The sequence below is a fragment of the Sardina pilchardus genome, chromosome 19 (assembly GCF_963854185.1).
Source record: "Sardina pilchardus chromosome 19, fSarPil1.1, whole genome shotgun sequence".
NCBI classification, from domain to species: Eukaryota; Metazoa; Chordata; class Actinopteri; order Clupeiformes; family Clupeidae; genus Sardina; species Sardina pilchardus.
In genome coordinates this window covers 31,173,314-31,197,370 of record NC_085012.1, presented here as the reverse complement: position 1 = coordinate 31,197,370, position 24,057 = coordinate 31,173,314, and the positions used below count along the sequence as shown (strand labels likewise).

Genomic DNA, 24,057 nt, shown 5'->3' with positions numbered 1-24,057 from the left:
GATAGTAGCCTATTTTGGAAAATAGCTTAGGCAAACTCTTCATTTATTAGAATAAAAGACTGAAATTAAGTTGCCAACTCTAAACGAGTTGCAAGCGCTGACACTTTGTTTAGTAGCCTATGAAGTTCAACTAGCCTACAGTGGTAGGATAGCTTACATACTGGAGGTAGCCTATACACTTTAATGCAGGTAAAAAGTAGGATAGCCTACATAGGCTTAGACCCCATTGGAATACGGAATACAATCTCAAACAACTTCAACAATGATGCAGCAACAGGTATGATATCTAGCAAATGTAACGTTAGCTTACGGTAGAACATTTTATGTAGGCTACACAATATAGGATGAGCTAGTATTTAGGTTCTTCAAAGAGTTTCCAAGTGTATTACTATCCTAGGGTTGTACAATAAGCTGTTAACAGAGGTTTTCAATTTGTGAATGATATCGAAAGCTTTAAATGATTGCCTGGCTGTCTTAGTCAACGTGCCTAGCTAAATGGTACAACTGGCATGTCTATCAGGTTGGACTTCACTTAGAATGCTTGGACTTCACTTAAGGCGAGACACTACAGTTGAATAGGGTAAAATTTTTAAATAATAGGTATCACCATGAAACTTCCTCAGTTGATTATTTACACAAGTATGAGAAAAAAATGTATTACAAGTTTTTGAAATGTGTATGTTTAATTATGCAAATTAGGCATTATCTCATTAAATATGCATGATTTTGCATATATTTCCGGAAGATAGATCTGAGCATATGATAAAGCCAGGTGCAAAATTATTCTTTCATATTGTTTACAAACAAGATTACAATAAAATTACAGAGGGATTTCAGGATATCTGCTTTCATTGCCTAGGAAATCCAAATATGTGACCATTCAAAGCGAAATCAGTCGTTTTGCGCACAACGTCATTTTGAGAAAATCAGCAATAACAAACTTCCGGGTTAAAATGTTGAATTTCACGTTTTCGCATAATTCGACTGTATACAGTCTACAGTTTCATATCGTGAACGCATTTCACGGAAAACATACGTTTTGACTGTTAAACCCGGCGAAGATTCAACACATTTGCTGTCATTCCCGTTGTGCACGCGCCGCTTAAAATGGTGATTTCTCCTCTTCTGGCATATTGTGACAGGAGAACCATGTCAACTTTGGATGCTGTTATCTTAGCGATAGTTTGTCTAATACCCTCGATATACATATCGTTGGAAAGCTTAGTTTATGGCCGTTCACGTGAGCACAATAACTTAATTTAATAAATGTTACCGAAACGACTGGTTCCGCTTTACAGGGTCACATACTGTCCATAGCCTTAAAAAAAACGATTTTTGCCATGCTTTTTTGATTAACATGTCACATAAATCAGGCCAGGAATGATGTATTAACAAATCCCTCTGTAAATGTCTTCAGAATACTGTTAAGTGTATAACTGGAAAGTTTGGTGTACATATGTGCTACAGAGGCTGAGAAGTATCTACCGGAAAATGACTCAAAAACGCAAATAACTCGTTTTGAGAAAACAGCCTTGAAACACAGCCAATGAGATTCGTTCTCAGCTTAGACTCGTCTTTGAACTTTCGCGATTGGTTGCTAATACAAAGGAAATGTCCGTATTTGGATTGCATAGCGTCATGCAGGAGAAATAGGGCTTTCCAACAGTGTCACACACGATATGATTTGGATCACGGTCGCGGGAGTACATGACACTTTAGAATGGGAACTTTTGAGAAAATGTGGAGAAATACATAGGCGCGAGCACACAAAAGTTTGTGAAATAAACACCTAGATGTGCTAATCAGGCTTTGTTGTGGTAGTAGGGTGGTAGAATACATGCTAAGGTAGCAAACTAGCACAAAATCTCGAAATTGACCGGAGGTCACAAAATCAATGTTTTCAACTGCCGTGTCTCGCCTTAAAACGGGTAGCTGCTACCGGCCCGACGCTAAACGTTAGCCAGGAGCAAAACAAACGTTGTTGTCGACTAAATACAGTGCTTAGGCTACGTTAACGTTAGGGTTGACTGTCTTTAGCTATTGATAACGTTACCTAGAGCTAACCGGTTAAGGTGACGACAAGCAATTCAAGTAAGGAGTAGGCAGGAGACAAGACGATAACGTCCAAGTTTACCAGCTGTGGCATGGTAGAATGTTTTCACAGCTGTTACCATAGACATATATAGGCTGTTACAGCTTAATGAGCACTACGTAACAATCCATCTCTGCCGCCAAAGCGTCTCAATGTTAACTCTATGGGATTATCGTCAATATCTCAAAAAGTATAAAGTTCACAAATGTGAAAAATAATAGAACAAATCTCCGTTTCAAGACCTTTGTAGGAGTGCTTGAATGACGTCAAACGGTTGAGTGGTTCTAGAGCCTTTGATCGTTGATTTTGGTCGGAAGAAGAATAATTTTCATAATCAGGGATAACAGTACATTGCATTTACATGCAATGTAATTACGAACGTTTCACTTTTGCATAAATATTTCCTGAACGGTTTTGATCAGGAAACAATTAAAAATAAAATGTCCCATTTTCCAACGCACCACACACATCTTGTCTATTTAAATATTCTATTATTTGGGCCTATTATAAAAGTTAGGATTTTTTCGTTCCCACTGAAACGCGATTCTATTCCCCACATTTTGTCACAAACATGTAGAAATGCACTTGTTGTTTCTGCGTAGACAGACCCTCGGCTACACTTGACATGCAGTTGTGTTCTGTTCTCAGAGCATATGCTTTCTTTGTCTATGATCTGCAACTTTTTTCTCAAACTGCTGGCCTCCTCGACAGAAAATTTGGCTACTGAGCAGCAAAGTTGCCGATGCGATGCGTGCTTCTCAAGTCTGATCATTTGCAGCAAGATCGAATGGTGGCACCATGGACTGAAATAAAAATAAACTAAAAGTTTCCCCAATCAGGAAATACTTCTTAATTTAATGTCATCAAGGCATATAGCCTACAATTGGTATGAGCATGCAATGTGCGTCCTTGTGCAACTTATAAAGTGGCTGGTGGAGATTGACCAAGATGATAACTTGGGCTACTGATTGCTCAGCCTTAACTGTTGACATTCTGTGCATGTCTGAAAGACCGTATTTCACAGATGAAGCCAGTACTTAAAGTTAGCAGAACGTTATTTTCTTGCTGGGTAATAAGCTGATATGGCTTCATGTTTACCCCATTACAGTGCACGGTGGCATATTTCCCGACATTACCCTATCCATGAGGCTACATTGTTGAATAGTGAAAACCCATTATAATCACCCACTTTGAGTATTGGAGCTTACCGATTGTGCATCTTCAGTTTTAACTCATAATCCCATATCATACTTTGTTCAAATCTGTCCGTTTCTTACCAACTTCACCTAAGTCATGCATAGTTTCTCTTTAACAAATCTGGGAAACGCAGCCATTATTAGAGGCAGCTGCCAGCGAAACCTTTTTGTTAACAGTGAGTGTCAAGTTGTCCCAGTTTTTGTTTGGTTGATTTTTGACTTGTGCAATATTTCCCCAACTTGAATAAAGGAATGTGATATCTGATGGAGGTTGGGGTAACTGGATTCCACTCAAAAGATCTGACAAGACGACTTTGTTTCCTTTTGCCTGTTTTTTCTCTTTTTATTAAAGTTCAGAGCACAAATCCATTGGGTTGCAGTGGCAGATAGCAGTAGCAAGTAGGCGTGGCTCAGTCCTTTTAACTTTAACAGTTAGCTTAGATCAGGCAGCAGATCATTTAGTAGTTAGGTCGAATAGCTCATTTAGCAGTAGCAGATCAATTAGATCAGTCAGCAGTTAGTTAGTGGTAGATCAATTAGGTAAAAAACGAAACTGTAGCCAAACAATAGACAACAGGTCAAACGCTAATTCGTAGCTCACTGCTAACACAGCAAACAAAGAAACACAAATGCTCACCGGCTGCCTCTCCAGTATTCCAGATTCACGTTTGCACAGTAATCCAAAGTTTTACAACAATACAGCAGTGCTTCGCTTGTAACATGTCCTGCTCACTCACGGCTTGGTCTAATTAAACATTCAGCTTTCCGGCTTCCGCGCGCACCCAACGTCACGTTCACCTGGTGCAAATTAATTAGTGATTGCTAGTCAGCTGATTCACCGTGCTCTCGTTTCTAAACAGTGACACCCATTTTTTCCCCATTATTTTCTCCCGTGTATTTTATTAAAATAAACTAAAAGCTATAAAGCTAGTTTGACAAAACACCTCCCACTCGACCTTGCCAGTAGACATACTGGTAAGGTCGCTACTTCAAGTCAAACCCAAGTCATACACCATCAGTGGCCCTCTTGTTCTTCGGCAGGCAACTGGACAGCCAGTCGCCGGACGTCCCGGTGAGGGATGGTAGCTTGGACAGCCCCCTTTGCCTTTGCGGTCTGGGTTGGTAGTGACCACTCTGCCCAGCTTGAACTGGCCCCTCATGGTGTTCTGGTCACACAGCCAAACAATGTCCCTGAGGGTGATCATGCCACCTGGTGGAATTGCCTCCCACTTTTGTCTGTTGAGGGTCTGGCTTGGCCCAAGGAACCTTCTTGCTGCCCTCCAGACCAAGGCAATGGTCTTCACGAGTTTAGATAGGTCTCTGAATAGTCTTGGATCAATGCGGCTCTGAATCCCAGACCCTCCTGGCCCTCGTCCGGCTGGAGTCTGGTTCTGGTCTGGCGATTGCTTCACAGCCTGGATTCTTGTCAGTGCAGCCACAAAATCCTTCTTCTGCAGGCTGTTGATGGTTCCTCTAGCAGCAGCAGCAGCAATTTCATTTGCAGACTTGATAGGCCACTCACTCACAGGCAGGCTCAAGAATTTAGGACCAGTCTGCCACCCATGAGTCCTCATCTAAATCTTTGGAGCCTCCGCCTCCTGTGATCAGATCTTCAAGGTTCTGTGCTTGTGAGTTACCTTGGCTCTCCCCAATGCTCTTCAAGCGGGAAACTTCTGCCTTCACAGGATCACCTTTCTGATCCAACTTGAGCTTGATTTCATCTTCCCCCAGTCCCTCCGAGAGAGGTGTGTCCCGTGTGTCTTTGGCGGGAGAACTTTCCCTCTTGGCCTCCTGGAACGCTTTGTGCACTAGGATGGCTCCTTTCTGCTTTGCAGGAGTGACAAGGTCACCAGGATTGTACAGACCAGCCACTTGACTGAGCTCTCTTCTCGTTCGGGGCTCAGGAGTCTGAGATCTTACTTTCACTTGAAAGAGGTTCTGACCAAGTCGCATCTTCTTTCTCTTGGAGAAGTTGATTGCAGTCTTGACATGACGCTTGTCTTCTTCAACGATGTAGCCTAGGCCACGCGCTTTGCTGTCAGCATCACCCATCTGATTGGGAAGGACCAAGATGCCAGCTTTGGCTTTTGCTTGGTCATCTGGCTCACCCGGCTCACCCTGAGATGCTTGCCTCCCACTTTGCCTTCTGAGGAATGTTGCCTCAACAGCTCCCCTGTTGTTCGGGAGTGAAGCTGGGTCTCCTAGCTCTGTGGCTGCTGCCCTCATTGACCTGGCAAAGTGTGTGCTCGATGCATGGGCTGACACTGCAACATCTTCGAACAGGTCTGGATGGGTGCCGCCAACGGTCTTTCCTAAAGGCCCGTCCCAGAGCACAAGGTCTCCATCGACTCTGATTCGCTGTGGTGCCAGCTTGCCCTCCCTATGGCTTATCAGAAGGTCAATCTCCTTGGGCCTTTCAAGCTCTCCGATGGGAACGTCAGGGAAGAACCGCTGCAGTTTCCTTGCTGTTACACCTTTATGGATGTCTGCTATGCTGTCAAGTCCATAGCAGACAAGCTGGTGGGAATGCAGGGCACCCTTTGGCGTTTTCACCCGAATCTTCAACAGGTACCTCCTTGTCTCCACATGAAACTTCATTCCTCCTACACCATGGACAACGAGGGTCATCGCCTCACTTTGAAGGTTCAGTCTCCCTGCCGCCTTGTGCGTGATATAATTCGTGTCCGATGCTAGGTCAATCAGAGCTCCAATCCTTTGCCCGTCATTGGCAGTCACTTTGAGGAGCATCATAATGACAGGAAGCTCTCGCAGACCGTATTGCATGAGGAGGCTTGATGGTGTCTTCAGTGTGCTGAGCGTTTTTGAGGTAGAGTTGGAGAACACCTCTTGGCATTGCTCTGCCAGTTCTGCAGGGAGTTTGCTGATGAAGCCCTCCTGGTCAGTGGTGTATCCCCGCCTTCCTGCATTGGGGTGGTCACTTCTCCACGGGACAGTGCTTCTCACTCTGGCATTGAGGCACAGGTAGTAGTGGTGCTCACGGCGGCTTCCATCCTTGCAGTCAGGGTGCTTGCAGAGGTAAGATGGTTTGCAGAATTCGTGGCCATCATGGAGTTCGAGACATCTCTCACATGCCCCTAGCTTCTTGACGGCGGCATTCTTTTCTGCTGGCTCCAGGGCCCAGAACTGCTTACAAAAGTACAACTTCCGTCGATGTTTTTCGTCGCCACAAACGACACATCCGGCGGGTGCATCATTGGACTTAGTGGCCCTGGTCCATGCATGCCTTGGTTCGGGCCTCATTTCCCTCTTTGGCTCCTCTTCCTTCAAGTGCTCAAGCTGCTCATAAATAGCTTCTTGCTCTTTGAGGAAAGCTAGTAGCTTATCGAATCTGTTCTCAGGGGCCACAGCATTCCAACCATTCGCTGCATACATGAGCCACTCCTTTTGCAAGACGTCAGGGAGCTTACTTTCAATCGACTTGGTGACTAACGGATTTTTGATTGCACCCGTGTCCCCAAGGTCGCTTAAGTCCTTCAGTGCTTTCTCAACAGTCTGAATCAGCTCCACAATTCTCCGAGGTTGGTGGCTCTTAACCGCTGGTATTTTCTGTACCTCCTCCACAATCTCGATGGCAATGGCAGTTCGATTTCCGAAGCGGTTTTCCAGGACGCGCAGGATATCATCGGCTTCTTGGTAGCTTGTGAGTCTCAGGTCCCGGCTGATCCTCTCCTCTAGGCTATCCAGCAGCTGGAATTTCTTTACTTCCTTGGAGCCTGAGGGTTCACCTTGTCTTTGTAGGGCCTCCCAGTCCTTTCTCCAGCTGTGGAACTCACGCTTATTCCCAGAAAATTTAGGAAGGGAAGTTGGCTTCAGCCTAATGGCAGGCACGACAGGGTTTTGCGGGACAGGGCCTCGACGTTGGTCATCCTTCAGCTTCTCACCGATGAAGTCTGCTTTCCTGGATATGCACACAGGGATTTTCTGGTCGATATCTTTCAAACGGTCTTGGATGTCTTTCCTCTGTTCAGATGGGGCCCATCTCTTCCACCGCTCAAAGGATTCTTTTGCTGCTTTTGCTAGTTTTTGAAGGTGATTGAGCATGAATTCATAGGCCTCTAGCCTACTGCTGAGTTCCGCTGCAGCTGTGCGCCTACTCTCTGCTTCTGCCACTTGGAGCGCTGTGGACACTTCATGTTCCCCAGTGTTGGACCACAGTTCATGTTGGACAAGGGCTCTGACTTCTCTCAATGTCTCCTCGCACTCACCAGCAGTCTTCGCAAGGTCAGCCTTATGATGTCCGGATAACACCGCTTCTTCATCAGTGTCTAGCTCATCCTGTTTATCTGCAAGGAGTTTAGCTTCCAAATCATCGTTGGCTTCAAATACCTTTTCTGCTGCTTTGATGAGGGCGCTGAATCCATCTTCCAGGTCTGACACCGACTTGTCCTTATAGGTCCTCAGCATGCAGTTGGCTAGGCGGGAAAATGCTCTCTTCGCCACGGTCCGGTCCTTCTTCAGTTCTTCGGCGGTCTTTGACATCTCCAGCGATCTGGTTGTGGTGGTTTGCCACGTGTCCTTGGTCGTCTGGTCTGGTCTGCCTCTGAACTGTGTCGTCTGGGCTGTTTTCCTTCCGGTTCCAGTTCCTGGACTCCCGGTTTTTTACTGTCAAGTTGTCCCAGTTTTTGTTTGGTTGATTTTTTACTTGTGCAATATTTCCCCAACTTGAATAAAGGAATGTGATATCTGATGGAGGTTGGGGTAACTGGATTCCACTCAAAAGATCTGACAAGACGACTTTGTTTCCTTTTGCCTGTTTTTTCTCTTTTTATTAAAGTTCAGAGCACAAATCCATTGGGTTGCAGTGGCAGATAGCAGTAGCAAGTAGGCGTGGCTCAGTCCTTTTAACTTTAACAGTTAGCTTAGATCAGGCAGCAGATCATTTAGTAGTTAGGTCGAATAGCTCATTTAGCAGTAGCAGATCAATTAGATCAGTCAGCAGTTAGTTAGTGGTAGATCAATTAGGTAAAAAACGAAACTGTAGCCAAACAATAGACAACAGGTCAAACGCTAATTCGTAGCTCACTGCTAACACAGCAAACAAAGAAACACAAAAGAAACACAAATGCTCAATGCCTCTCCAGTATTCCAGATTCACGTTTGCACAGTAATCCAAAGTAGCTCACTGCTAACACAGCAAACAAAGAAACACAAAAGAAACACAAATGTTCAATGCCTCTCCAGTATTCCAGATTCACGTTTGCACAGTAATCCAAAGTTTTACAACAATACAGCAGTGCTTCGCTTGTAACATGTCCTGCTCACTCACGGCTTGGTCTAATTAAACATTCAGCTTTCCGGCTTCCGCGCGCACCCAACGTCACGTTCACCTGGTGCAAATTAATTAGTGATTGCTAGTCAGCTGATTCACCGTGCTCTCGTTTCTAAACAGTGACACCCATTTTTTCCCCATTATTTTCTCCCGTGTATTTTATTAAAATAAACTAAAAGCTATAAAGCCAGTTTGACAAAACAGTGAGTTTTTGAATTATGAATCTATCTACACACCTCAAGCACGTCTTTAACAAATCTCAAAGCAAAAGTGAAATTTTGTGAAGTCCATTCTTTGTTAGGCTATGTGATGACACCATTTTAGGCTGTTCTCCATTCAATTAACCATGCTTACGTTTTCAAAATCGAAGACTGGTTTGGGTTCTTTCTGGATTTAGATTGCATTCAGAAGGTGAATGAGAAAGTCCACGTTCCTCGTTTTCATCTCAATCTAATTTAGGGAGGTGGTGGATCAGTCTGGTTCTTTTTTAAAGAGACCCTATGCAACTTTTTCATAGTCATAAAATCGCTCAGAGATCGTTGTTTTGCTTGACTGACCAGTTTCATCGAAAACAGCAATATTTCCTCCCGCCCCCAGTGTCCCCATCCGCTATTGCAACCTTGCAACTTACTGATGAGCGATCGTCTTCAGTTTACATCTGGAAGTCAGAGACGCGTAAGGAACAAGAAGAACCACGCTTGCAATTTATATATTTATATATAGCCTATATATGTATAAATATACACTCTAAAGCTGTCGGGGAAGCTCTGCAGAGAAACATGCAAGCATAAAACGAGCGAAAACGAAAAACGAAACCGAAACCAGAGATGAAATCGCCAATCCTGCATAATTCCTCTTTAAATAAATCACGCCTCTTTCACAAGGCCACCTTGATTTCGAACTTGCACGGTGTGGGTGTGACAGAAGCGGAGATGGGAGAATACGCGTAACAGAGTTGCACATTTTTAGCGTGTAAAAAAAGCTTGCGCACGAACGGGAGAATTCCCCCCCATCATGCAGATAATATAGCCTAGGTGTTGTTACTACGAAGCTACATAAGCCTCCATCAGCTCTTGCTGTCTCGACCACTACTTTTCATGTCTTTCTTAATGCATGGTAACTAGGGATGTAACGATACACTCAACTCACGACTCGATATGGGTCACGATTTTTTGTTCACGATACGATTTTATCACGATTTTTTTTTTATATTGATGCTGTTTGAAGAGGTTGCTCCAAAGAAAATCAAATTGCACCACTCCCTCTCCTTCCAAAGTATTACGTCCTACACCTCTCCTCTTAAAATAAATGGCAGGCCCTACTGTTATATGCCACATCATTATAGTTGCTCAAGTGCACACACTAAATGGAGAGCTAGGATTAAAATTCAGACTGTGCCTTTAAATAGGCGACTTTTTCCATCTATCAGCACAATGCTGCAGTAAGCCATTTCCACTAAAAAAAACAGCTCAATATTATGTGCAAGACTGATGTTTACCAAGCTTGCCAACGTGTTAATCTCTTAGCACTATCGTCATACGTTTTCTCATAGTGAGATGGCTATCCCGAAATATGTTCTAAATGACATGGGGCGCACGGAGGTGAACGGCGGGACAAACGCGAAATGACAAGGTGTTAGCTAAACAATTGAGTAGATCTAAGGTCGACAGGCTTTGTGGTTAAAACGATGAAAACCAGTAGGCTAGTCTGTCACAGCGAACTTCGTTCAAGCACAGTAGCTTAGACTAGTTTACACGCACAGAAATTAAAAGTCAATATCAGCATCACAAGATTGCTGTCATTATCGGAAAATCCAGACACGTCAAACTGGACGCGAACGCGTGGCAAAAACAAAACAACTTCATAAATGATGTCTTTTTCAAACCTTGAAAACACCACATTAAAATCCACGCATTTTCAAGGATTTCAAGCACCCATACGAACCCTGACACACACACTCTAGTTCAAAGTTGTTGCCTACTGCGCCTTCCCTCGTTCTGTGCCCCGTAACTAGTGACATGAGTCACGTGACTTATCGCGATTCATTTTTTCTATCAACCGGTGCGAATCGTCACACATTTGTACCGATTTTTATTAGTGTCACGATGCATCGTTACATCCCTAATGGTAACTACAATGCTCTGTACATCACGTTATTTGTTATTTGTTTTTGGAACTCCCTGAGTATTTCTATGTTGTCACTGTGTTGATGTAATTTCCCTTTTGAATTGTATTATTTTGAGCTTCTTGCTTGGTTCTTAGTCTTGTAAATCACTTTGGACCACATTGCTTGTGTTTACATGTTAATAAAAAGCAATTCATAAATTATTTGTAATTAATAAGTAATTTAAATGGAATATTATGTGTTGATTCACTATAGACTGTGGCCTACAATACACCTAGTCCCACTGAGCAGCAAAGAGATGAAGAGCATGATTACAATGCATTGCATTACAGCTGGGATTAAACTTGGCAAAGAACAGGTGTGTATTAGTGTTGGTTTGTATTTACATACAGTATGACATTTGTGTTCTCGAAGATTTTACATGGTTGTCTTTTGCAGGAGAGGAAATTGGAGACACACTGTAAATCTGCGGCTACTTGTAATGTGCTCTATATTTCCATTTTGGTCAGACTTTTAACAGAGTAAGTAAAGTTTTCTTTGAATTTGGCCAAAGACCTTTGTTATTTTATAATTTAGAGTCATACATTATCTAAAGTCATGCATATGTGATTAATGAAATAATTTAAGTAATGATAATAAAAAGCCACTTTTGGTAGGTTTACGTGCTTCTAACCTAGGCCAACCTTTGGCCAGAACAAATCACATTATTTACAACCAACATTATTAAACTAGAATTGCATCTCCGAGTAGCTGCAAGAGTGGTCTTGCTCAGGTGCAGATCGCCAAAATGCCAAAATTATCGCAATGGTACCTCATTTTCGAAAATCGGCCATACGGGTCAACACAGCCAAGGCCAGCCCAGCCCAGGCAGCTGTACTAGCAGGTGACTAACAGTTGGGGGACTTCGCTTAAACTAAATATACTGTTGCAAGTTCACATGAGTATACTGTTAACTATCCACTTTAACTAATGTCAATAATGTTATTCAGGTAATTGTCATTTCAAAGAAATTACACTTCTCCGTTTAAAATGTTACCTTAGCTAGGAGGCTAGCTAGCTCGCTAGCAAGAAAGTAACTGGCAGCAGCATGGTCTGAACAAATACGAACACTAAAAAATTACACTATTAGGCTTGAAATGATCGGAAACACTTACAGATTATGAAGCCATAAACCCTGAACTCTATGCCTTCTATCAGTTAGCTCCGTATCTTAGATAGTTTCCAGTTAAGGTGTTGCCAATGACTTCATTCAAGGATTCCAATGGTACCTCATTTTCTAAAATTGGCCATACGGGTCAAAAGTTACATGCACACACTTTCACAGGCACACACAGCTCAGGGGTGCGTTTCCCGATAACGATGGATAGACACTCTTACGAGGGTTTTCTACGATTCATCTTAAAGGAATACGCCACCCAAAAATGAAATTAAGCTAGTCTCGGTCACCCCCAGAGTTAGGACAGTGAAAAAAACCCGGTTAAAATCCGTCCGGGCATTCTCCTGCTTTGGGAGCAGCGATGTTAGCTTTAGCTTAGAACAGTTGCTGTAGATGAAGGGTGTCAGTGAGCACGTCCTCCAAAAAAGTGACCGAGACGTCTACATTTTTTTCTAAATATATGTTGGGAGCCGTGTGTTCAAAACGAGTACAAATCATAATGCAAAATCGAACGAGACTATTACCTGGGCAGATCTTTACTTGGAACTATTTTCAGCCTCATCGCCGACGAAGCACCGCTAGCTAGGCGCAAAGTTCTCACGTAGCAGTCTTGTAAACTCCCAACTAGATTCGACTGGAACTTCACAAGTGGTGCTACGTGAGAACTTTGCGCCTAGCTAGCGGTGCTTCGTCGGCGATGAGGCTGAAAATAGTTCCAAGTAAAGATCTGCCCAGGTAATAGTCTCGTTCGATTTTGCATTATGATTTGTACTCGTTTTGAACACACGGCTCCCAAGATATATTTAGAAAAAAATTTAGACGTCTCGGTCACTTTTTGGAGGACGTGCTCACTGACACCCTTCATCTACAGCAACTGTTCTAAGCTAAAGCTAACATCGCTGCTCCCAAAGCAGGAGAATGCCCGGACGGATTTTAACCGGGTTTTTTTCACTGTTCTAACTCTGGGGGTGACCGAGACTAGCTTAATTTCATTTTTGGGTGGCGTATTCCTTTAAGATCGATCGTTTGGTTTTGCCGACTGTTTCCCGAACATGCTTGTAGCGTGAACGCGCGTGCACTGATCTTACGATGCTCTTAAGGGGAGCTGTCCACGAGAAAAGTTCTGAAATATCCCCTAATTTGATTGATGGCAGAGCTGCCAACTCTCACGCTTTCGGCGTGTGACACACGATTTTGCCTGTTTACACACGCAATCACGCCATACATGCATTTTCTTACGCAAAACAAAATCTGATTTTGGGCTGAGACTCGTTCGTTCCTTTTAAAACTCCCCAACGGTAGCCTATGGTGCTAAGAAGCGCCACTGTACAGTAGGGCATAGACATCCAAGTTTGCTACAGAAGGAGACACTCGCGGGAGAAAATCGCCATCTGGTCAGAGAGTATGTTGATAATGTCACATATCATAGGCCTATCGTTAATTAAGAACTCACTCTCTTAAATTTAAAATCTTGAAAGAAATCACTTTTTGTGGATGAACTTCATTCCCTAGCCTACATGTTAACTTTAGACTAACTTGCGCTTTTGTTGCACTGTTTTGTTTGCTGGAACGTGTGGATAAATAACTTCTGGAGAGAGCTAAATCATAGTGCTCACTAAAATCATAAAGGAACATTGCAAGACACTCATCTCTTATATGATCCCTGAAAGATTTTATTCGACTTGTTAGTGTTTTGAACATGTATTTTATCTAATGACACAAAGCAAAATTAATTGCATCCACATATCCTTGTCATGCATCTTTTATTAATTCACTCGCGTAAAACCGTGAGATAGAAAGCTACCTCACGTATTTCTTAAAGCGACAGGCACTCAATTACACACACCACTAATGCACACTCAATTAGTCCTAGGCCTACACACCATTGAAAAATAGGCCTATGAGTAGCCTAAGTGTAATAGTCTTGAAATCAGTACACAAATGACAAAAAAAATTGTAGCTACTAATAATTATGCAGATTGTAAAATATAACATTATCAACAAAATATGTACAGTTATGAATTCCAAAATATATGCCATAGAAACATATGACCATCTTTTTCTCTGTGTGTGGAGGGTTGAGCAGAATCTTAGATTGCCACTGGTGTAAATGATCACACAATATTCAATATTAGGTTACTGATGAATAAATCACCAAATACACAAAAATTGTATTTTGTATTTATATTGTTATTAAAAAAGCATCAAAAAAGTATCGAAATCACAATTCTTGACTTAGTATCGGGATCGAAACAATAATTTTGGTATCGCGACGAGTGCGGTAAAAACTTTTGGTCACCCCCGACAGAATCTCACTCCAAGGTTTTTTGAAAAGTTGGCAGCTCTGTGATGGTGATGTCAGGTGACTGCACGTCACAGCTAAGCCTACGTCTGAACTTCGGATCTATACATTAATTTACATCAATACGAGAATAGAAAACCTTTGACATCTGCATGTAAGCATTCCAAGTAGCCTAGGCCATATACCACACACAGGCATACATACTTTTTATTATTTAACATTAGATTGTTGCCCCGTTTTTATGTTTGTTAGGATATGTAACATATTAGGCTTCGGCTAGCTTACTCCTACATCGTTCATGCCAGTTCTTTGCTAATCTACTTGTGAGAGCACGGTGTGCTGCCTGTGCAATAATGTTTCGAGGTGTCACGTTTGAATAAAGAGGTTGATAAGAAAATTAGGAAATGTGTAGGCTTAAATAACATAGCCTAGGCTTAGATTTTGACGCAGCACAGACTATAGCCACATAGCCTATTCCTTTCTCTGTTTTTACCTCATAAGCCTAATAAAAAATAAAAAATAAAAGGCTACACAAAAAGATAATGGCAAACTTTTCTGGCGACGTCTCGTTTCCTAACTTGTTTGTAGGCCATTTTTGTCCGGTTTTGATAACATCATTATGTCCATTGAATTAATGCTATTTTGCGCGCTAAAATCTGAATCATCACAAGTAAATACAATAAAGAATGGTAATGTAAGTTGGATCATTATAATCTTAGTTGTAATCCCCCTGCATATCCTGCTGGTGACTCCACTGAGGCATAGCGTTAAGACGCTCTTAGTCAGCAACGAGAACTCTGGAACACTCGTAGATCTACAAGTGTTTTCACGATGCTCTTAAGTTACGATGGTTTCGGGAAACAGTCGGAAAACCTTAAGACGTTCGTAAGAGGGACTTTACGATCATCTTAGGCTTACGATGCTTTCGGGAAACGCACCCCAGGCTAGCCCAGCCCAGGCAGCTGGCTAATATGCCAGCTGCAAGCAATCAAGACAGCAGCTAGGGTACAGTGATGTCACAATTCACAATGCCTGAACATTTCGCCATTCAGACCTGCCAACATGTACGCATTTTGCATAGCGGGCACGCATTTTGACCTCCTAGTACGCTTGTATGATTCCATGCTCTAAACTACGCATTTTCGTTTGATTTCACATTTCGTCAGTTTCAGTGAAGTTGTCACTGAAGGTTATTCTGCCGCTGAGCTACAGAGCCACAGCCATATATAATTCACAAGGTCTTATTACAGCGTAAATCAATTTTGGTAGAGACCATGCTACCATTGCACAGACGGTTCTCCTCCCTCAGTCATTCACAGCATTCTAAAGTGAAAGTGTGTGCAAGCGCAAGTGCGTCTGACATGTCAGAAGACAAGGGTGTCACAGGTGGTATAGTTAAACCAGGGATGGGCAACTTTCGTGACTTCATCACCATCAGAGGGCCAAATGTGGCCATGCTCTTCCGCTAATCTGACATGAGTGAAGCTGCAAAAATAATTGTAAATAAGAACGAAATATGTATATGTCTGTGTGGTTATTGAACCAACATACATTTATTTAATTTTTGTCATGCTCAAATGCAATTTTAACATGTCTAGACTCCCTAATGACAAATACAAGTATTTTACAGCCACACAACTTTTTTTTTTTCAGTGCAAAGGGCTCACATAGATCACCATTCTATGATGGTTTTATTCAAAACTGAATAACATGTGGCTCAACATTAAGTGCAACAACTAGCCTCATATTCAGTGCATTTTTGCTCCCACTCCATTTTTAAGAATTTACAGACATTTCCTAACGTCCATAATGAGAGTACAGATGTGATGTAACATCCATCACATCTGTACTCTCATCCAACGCCAAGAAGTAGGCCCCTACTTGCAGCCATGCATGATTTGTCTCAGCTTCCCCTCGACATTATTGTGAATGTTAACAAGTTTTTACCTCCGCCAATAACTTATGTTTTCATCAGGGTTTGTTTGTCTGTCTGTCTGTCTGTCTGTCTGTTCGCAAGATAACTCAAAAAGTTATGGATGGATTTTGATTTAATGTTAAGGGAAGGTCTGAAATGATCCAAGGAAGAAACAATTACATTTTGGGAATGTCACCGTCTGTATCCTATGTGTTCGCTTGACGAAGGTTTGCGCTCTCTGAGTGCTTTATAGTTTCACCATGTTATCATCACCAAAAGCTTTGGCCATTTCCACTACACACCTTAACAATTTCGCCATCTGACATAGCTTATTTGCTTTGGCAAGCTCAAGCGAAACAGCAAAAGATACCTTAAAGCAGGGCTGTACACTGCGAGCACCTCGTCGCAAATGCGAGGAAATATATATTAGTGCTAATTGAAAATATGAAATGGGAGCACAGGTGCGAGTACTGAATTCAACCCTTTTATTTGCATTTTGCTCCTAAAAATCCACACCAAGTGGATCAAAGTATAGGCTAGTACAATTTTCGCGCATCTGTATACAAATTTCATAGTTGACAACTCTAACGCTCCTGGCTGGAAACTCACGCTTTCAGCATCAACCTCGCTGTCTCTCACACATGCAAGAAATGTCACTCCAAAACCATTCTTCTTTTTCTTCAATCTGTTCGTTATCAGTTGGTGACTTTGTAGCGATTAGCCTACCGTTGAAACGGCAAACCATGATAAGAATGTTGACTATATACCCTACAATTACCGTGTTCAAATATTTCAATATTCGTGTTCAATAATTTCAAATATTATTATTATCACGGTTGATAAACACGGTGTGGAAACCGTGTTAGCTTCACCCCAGCCTGCATTTGACATAGGCCTGGTTGACTTCTATGAGAGAAATCCGACTGATTCTGTTGTCTAAATGATGGATTTAACCACGATTTGGTGTAGGCTACACCTGCTTTAAAAAGGCGGAACATTTTCATTGCAAATGTGCGCATCATATAGCCACTCTGCGTCTTTGTATGGAGGTTACATTCACATTAATTCCATTCCACTAACGTTATCAGGAGAATACCATAACGTTTTATTTTGAGCTCTGGTTGTCACTCATTGGATATAACAGATATAGCCTACCAAACTCCAAGACGAGTCATGGTAGAGTAAGTTAAGCACCCAGCCAATTAAACATGACCAAGGAAAAAGTGACAACTGTGGACACTCATCTTTTCTATTACACCAGAAATATTTGTCTTTACCTTTGTTCGTTTTTTGAACATTTAAGTTATTTAATGAAAACATGATGTATCCTTGAACTATGCTTGACTCTTTTCCTAAAACCAAATGAAACCTAATTATGTTCACGTACATCTTAAAGTGACAGGCACTCAATTAGACCTACACACCACCCCTGTAATATCATTACAGTGTAATCAATATGAAGTATTCAGTTTACTGAATATTTTAAGCTATAAGTAATTATGCAGATCCTAAAATGCTATAAATTGATAACAAAATGTATACAAATTCTGAATTCAAAATATGAAATAGAAACAAGACAAGCCATTTTCTGTGTGTGTAGGGTTTGAGCAGAGACTATGATTGCCACTGCTGTGAATGATCTGTATCCTGCTTAAGGCAAGAGGGTTTTCAAGGAAATTTCATAGTGCTCCTAAATTTTTTCTGTGCTCCTAAACTTTTTCATTTAGGAGCACCTGTGCTCCTAGTGAAAAAGCTTAGCGTACAGCCCTGCCTTAAAGGAACCGTATGTAGGATTTTGGCCAAAACGAGTACTGCAATTACTTTCAAAATACTGTAGAGCGGTGTATCGCCTCCCCCTCCCCTCTGAGTCGCGGTTGCTAGCTAGCTGCAGCAGGAACGTAGGCTGCTAGCTTTCAATGGCAAGTGCTGTTTTCCTCAGCATAATGACAGAGAAACAAACTCTGATAATGCATTGCTAACGTTAGCAATGACTAGGCCTACTAGCTGCTTTTATTTCCCAAACAATTAGCCTACCTTTTTTAATTCAGTGACCCACCTCCTCCATATGGCCAACATAACGTTACTTTGCACGAACATGCATAATTTGTTCAACTGTCATGAATAGGCTATTTAAAATGTCCATTTACAGTAGCCGACAAGTAAGTTAGCCAAACTGATGAATCTTTACCTGTCCAGGAGCAAATTAACAACACTGACGTCTGTCTTCAAATTCTTCTCCGTTTTCAGCCGTCTCAATCTCCTAAATCCTAAATCCGTATTTTGGATTCATAACAAGGTCTTTTAGGTTCCATAACGGTAGAACGGATGGCGAAATACTACTGACTTTGTGATTCGTAGATAAGTGTAGGGTGGCGCATCAAACCAAAACACAACATAACAACATCAACATCAGTTGAGGGCTGCAACTCCACTTTTAAATGACAATATCTTGGCCGGACTACTGTTGTCAGTGATATAAGTATTTGAAATTAGCATGATTTCTAAATGTCTAGTGACATATCAGGGCCATTTTTTGATTAATTGAAATACATTTCCTACATACGGTTCCTTTAAGTGCCGATTCCTGTGTAGATCTGGCAAAAAGTCGCTGTTGTTGGTGTAGCTTACTTTTGATTTGAGGTCGGCTTCTGATCTGTAATTACTTCTGATATTTAACTTTGTGCAAGGTGTTGCATCGGCGACTGAAATCTTTCATGGCTGATATAGTTTCTACGCAAACTAGACACATGGGTTTGCCCTTAGAATTCTAGAAACAGATAGCCTACTCTGCCTACAATGTTGACTGAAATGTACAAGTTTTCTTTTCATTTTTGCACTGTTCTTCCTTGCTGATGGTAAAGGTCTGAGGCTCCAAGATTGTTTGCATATAAGCGCTATCTATCGGTGAACAGTGTAATTAAAAAGACAGTTAAAGAAAAAAGAAAATCCGCATTTTTCAGACCTGCAAACTTGTCGCTTTTCGGCGACAATCGCCGTTTTCTTGGTCAATTGGGTCATTCACTAGCCGAGAAATCTAGACGCACCCTAGTGGCCTAAAATATGTTTGCCTAGCGGGATGGTCTAGGGTCGCACCGTTGAGGACAAGCCTGCGCCAGGCTCGAGTTCAGCCTAGCCAATCAGAACGCTCTATCTGTGTACGGAGTCCTTGAGCCCGCCTTATTAGCTCACCTTGATAAGACGCCAGGGGGCTGGACGTTCGACGAGTTGGGTTTGAGACCGTATCGCACAACCAGGGCTGCCAAGCCATTTGTCACGCAAAATATTTCCCCATTCAGTGCACTATATATATATATTTTTCATGATGATAAACTTTGGTCATTGCCATTTGCCGTTTTGCCGACCAGCTACGATTGGTCACAAATGCTGGCCTATTACGTGCAGAGGCAGTTTGAAAGACAACTGTTCATCCCACCCACAGGCTTCAACTCTGTGAATGGTCCGACCCCAGACTATACATTTCTGTGTAGTTTGGCTTGCCAGGCTAGTCATTCACGTGAATCGTGCAGAACCGGAGCGTTTTTATTTCGTGGTGGGGGGGGGGGGCGGGTGAAGGATGCCCTTAATCTGTATGCAATGGAGGCTAGAATTGCGAACCATTATAGAGCTCCCCAGTCCCGCCCCTCCTCCGAGAGAGGTGCTTGTCCGGAAGTAAAATTCTCATTCATTTCTCCCATTGACTTCTGGAAAAATTCGGATATAAAGAGTTTTAGACCATGCCTTAGGCTAACCAGCTACGATGTGACTCATAAGCATATAACTTATAATTTCGAGTGAAAAAATGAACAGAAAATGTAAAAAAAGCGAAAGGTACAAGACTGTGTACATATCTTAAATTCCGAGATAGAGAACTCAAATCCCAGGATGCTTTGCAAACGTACACACATTTCCAACATTTGCAGCCTAAAGATAGTTTAACATGGTTCCATATTAATCTGAGAAAAGAAGATGATTACTTCCTACCGTTTCCATTGAGTAAATTCAACCTTCAAGATGAGAAAACCGTTATTTTTCGGAAGACCACACATCGGTCCTGATCAGCCCTGCAGCCATTTTAAGTTTAGAAGTTCCAGCGAGACGAAGCTGGACGATAGGCGCGGGAAAAGCTGAGTACAGTTTGTTTGGCATTGCCATGGCAACGGCGATCTCTACCAATCAAAGGCTCTGCTTTCACCAGTTTTACACGTTAGGGTGTCGGGTAGTGTAGTACTCTCTCGTTAAATCGTGAATAAAGCATTGTTTTCTCAAAACAAGGTTGATGCCCCCATTAACTTTTGACATCTATATGAGCAGGTATAATCGCTTAGTCACATCGTAGCTGGTTTTAAGTCTACCATGGACGGTTACGATGTTATGGCTTATTCTCATAGACAGTAAAAGATATGGACAGAGCTATCACGTAGACGGCAGCAGAGACCGAGGAAGCAAATCTCAACGTTTTTTTTTTAGGTCTTCTTGTCTCTGCGCAGGCTCAGTTGTCGTAAATGTGACGTAGGCACGTAGTCTGACCGAGTCTGACCTATGGCGACGCTTTACTCTCGCTGGACGCATGCGCCTTTAACACTTTAGCATTGACTTCGGAAAAACGTTAATTACTCAGCCGATAAGACAGTTACGAGATTATTATGTCAATTTCACAATGTAGTATGTACCCCGACAATAGAAAATGTTCATATAAAGGCTTAAAACGCTTCAGCTCTAACGTAATTTGATGTCAAAGTGGCGCTTACGCCCCATAGGATTCAATGGAATGGCCAGCTAGCCACGGTCTTCTCGTTAGCATGGCGGCCGCCATACTGTCTACACTCTCAGAACGTTCGCTGCCCCCTTGCTTATTCTCCAATTGTCAATGGAGAAATTGTATTGGATTTTTACTTCCGGACAAGGCTGTGGGCGGGACTGGGGAGCTCTATTGGCTAATTCTTGTAATTGACACTTCTCTGGGCTAATCGGAGTCTTAGCACTTGCTTCAGAATCTTGAACACAGCGCCAAGTTGACGTTTGGATAAGACACCTGGCTACCGCGTGAGTCATTTTTGTCAGGGACGACACCGCGTTCGGTTCACAAATATGAACGTAGAGGTAAAACAGCCCCTTTTAGGCTAAGTGCATTTTTTTCTTGGACCGAACGCCGTGGAGTCCATTATCCCACTTATTCCACTGTTACCATTTGTTTTGTGTTAATTTCCTGTTATGATGTAAACGTTTAAACAGAGACGGTGTAACTAGACAATCTTTGGTTTAAATCGCTAAAAATATGTGGTCTTGTTAGTAGAACTAGGCTACTTCTTTCCACCACATATCAACTATTTCTAAACTTGCAGTACAAACTGCCGTTACTAGTTCTAAATGGATGATTGCTATGGGCAAAAGCCAGTCAGTTCTATCTCTTTTCTATGAACCTTAGCTTTGAAACATCGCTATTTTAATTGCCCTATATGCCATCCAACTAGCTAAAATCAACCACCGTCATGTGCGACAACGTTATGTTCTGAACGTCTCAGGGTTGCCAACTTCGGGTGTTTGGCTGGAGTGAGATTTTGAAGAGAGGGGGAGGGGGGGTGCATTTGGCTTATTTGAGGGCCACGCAAAAAAAAAAAAAAAAAAAATGGGTGCCGAAGATATCAGCACAATCTTTAAGTGCAGGCCCCTTGCTAGACACACGGGGCCCATAGCCTAGACCATAGACTACATATAAACATCTGGTAGTTGTTAAACCAGGTGAATAAAATATAGGCCTACCAGTATGGCTTTCCCAATGTCATTTGTAGTGGTGTTGTAGACCGATACAACTCACATCCAATAAAATAATAGGTCATTTACAGAATCATACTGTGTAGATGTCCTGTACAGTAGGCTATCTACCCAAACAACCATCCATCAATCCATCCATATATTTAGGCCTATCCAGAGAGGTAGATAAATCTATCTCATGTAGGCTATCAGTTAGGAGCCATAGTCAATGAAAAATACATGATAAGAAATGTAGTGTCACAATTGTTTTGATATTGATAATCAGTCAAGAATTTTGATATTTTCTTGATTTGATTTGGGAGCCCCCCCACAAAGATCACAAAGACATTACAAGCCCCCAACACACTCAGTGAAAAGGTGGTTTCATGTCTGTATTTCAAACATTTTGAAATTCATATTAAGTTTACATTATTTATGATCTACGTAATTAGCTAAAATACATAGTAAGTTGACTATTTCATATTGATTTTAGATTTTGACACAATTGTCATACTCACTTACATTTAGCCTATCTTTATTGTCATTTAATGCCTGTCACTTTAAGAGAGTGATAGGTTTCAGTCATGCTTTTCGGCTATCCTAAAGTTATTAATATGTGGAAGTAGCCAAATGTTTTGTTTTCTATGTAGTCAAAAGACCAAACAGGAAGAGCAGTAGCCTAGTTCATTATTTTGGGGCGCATACAACCTGAAGTTGGAGAACAAGTAGAAAGCCTAGTTAAGTTTAAAAACGGGATTACTCGGTAATGGCTTATAGCCTACAAATTAATTAGTACATCAACAGCCTAAATTCACGTTGATTTTCTCGCGATCCGTCTATCACAGCAACTAGTAGGTCTATAATACCATCGAAAAGATTGTGCTCTGTCAAGAGTCATTCATTCATATCAGTGTGACTAGAACTTCGTGAGCAATCACGCCTGCGGCGTCGGGTCCTTATTACCACTGCGAACGTGCATTATTTTCCACGGCGCGTCGTTGATTATCCCTTACATAATTTATCTGCGCTGAGAACGTTGTAGTCAGGTATTAGACCTATCCCTGTAGTTCATCTAAAGAGCCTTAAATTTGTCTACTGCCTACACAATGATCTGCTGCATGTGGTCAAGTCACCAACTGATAACGAACGGGTTGAAGAAAAATAAGAATGGATTTTGGCGTGACATTGCTTAAGTCTGCGTGAGAGCGTGAGATTGATGCTGAAATCGTGAGTGTCACGGCGAATGCGTGAGAGTTGGCAACCCTGACGTCTACAGCTTGGATGCAACGTGACCGTTCATTTAAACTTCACAACGAGTTTTCCCAATTAATAGGCTATTCCAGTGTGATACGGCCAACAAATTGGATCTAGGTCATAGGTGTGCAAATAACGTTTAATGCACCCTCTGTAGAACGCAGGAGACACATTGATTTCATTGAGGTCAATGAGCATCAAACAGACTGGAAAAAACACCATGCAATATCTAGCTATGGTGAAGAAGAGTATGATGTGGGGCTATTTTAATTCCTAAGGCCAAGGGAACTTTATCAGGATGCATAGTATCCTGGATCCATGAATAGCTGGCCTTTAAAAATAAAAACATAGGCATATAAAAAAAAATCCTCCTGCACCTATGGGAATTCCCTACTTATGCCCCCTGTATTTAAGGAAGAAAATGTATTTATTTACGATACATTCTTCATTTTTTGAAGAAAATCCTTGATTTTTACAATTTTTTTTAATTAAGGCATGAAGATGATTTTCTATTCCTCTTTTTAGTCAACTTAAGCATGGGCTCAAATACGTATTTTCCTCTCTGTGTGTGTGTGTGTGTGTGTGTGTATGTTTGTGTTTACATGCATTGTACATGTATATGTATTATATATAATAATATAATGTTGGGTTGACATTTTTCATCCTTCCCCTCCCGTCGGGTCATTCTCCTAATCACAGAACGCATATGCCTCTGTTTTAAAATAGCCTATAAATAACACTTCTAAGTAGCATACAAAATGTAAAAACGAAATATGAAAAATGAAATACTATGAAAAAGTTGAAAGTCAAGTTTGCTTAAGGTTTGTTCAAGAACTCTTCCGGAGTTTTCACCTCAAACAACACAAATCAACACAAATAAATGAACAGATAACTCAAACGTGCTGTATGTCATAATGAAACAACCACAGACTATCAACAACACGGTCTGACAAATTTATGACCAAACGATTTGATT

General features: G+C 41.7%; 1 protein-coding gene across 6 annotated transcripts in view; it reads left to right on the top strand.

Annotated features, from left to right (window-relative positions):
* The window catches only part of nphp3 (nephronophthisis 3), a 147,001-nt gene that overhangs the window by 85,985 nt on the left and 36,959 nt on the right, over window positions 1-24,057 (top strand). For all 6 annotated transcript variants that reach the window (XM_062520802.1, XM_062520800.1, XM_062520801.1 and 3 more), the window contains 2 exons: window positions 10,959-11,061; window positions 11,142-11,224. In XM_062520802.1, the coding sequence (XP_062376786.1) occupies window positions 10,959-11,061; window positions 11,142-11,224 (186 nt within the window). The remainder of the gene's footprint in view (window positions 1-10,958; window positions 11,062-11,141; window positions 11,225-24,057) is intronic.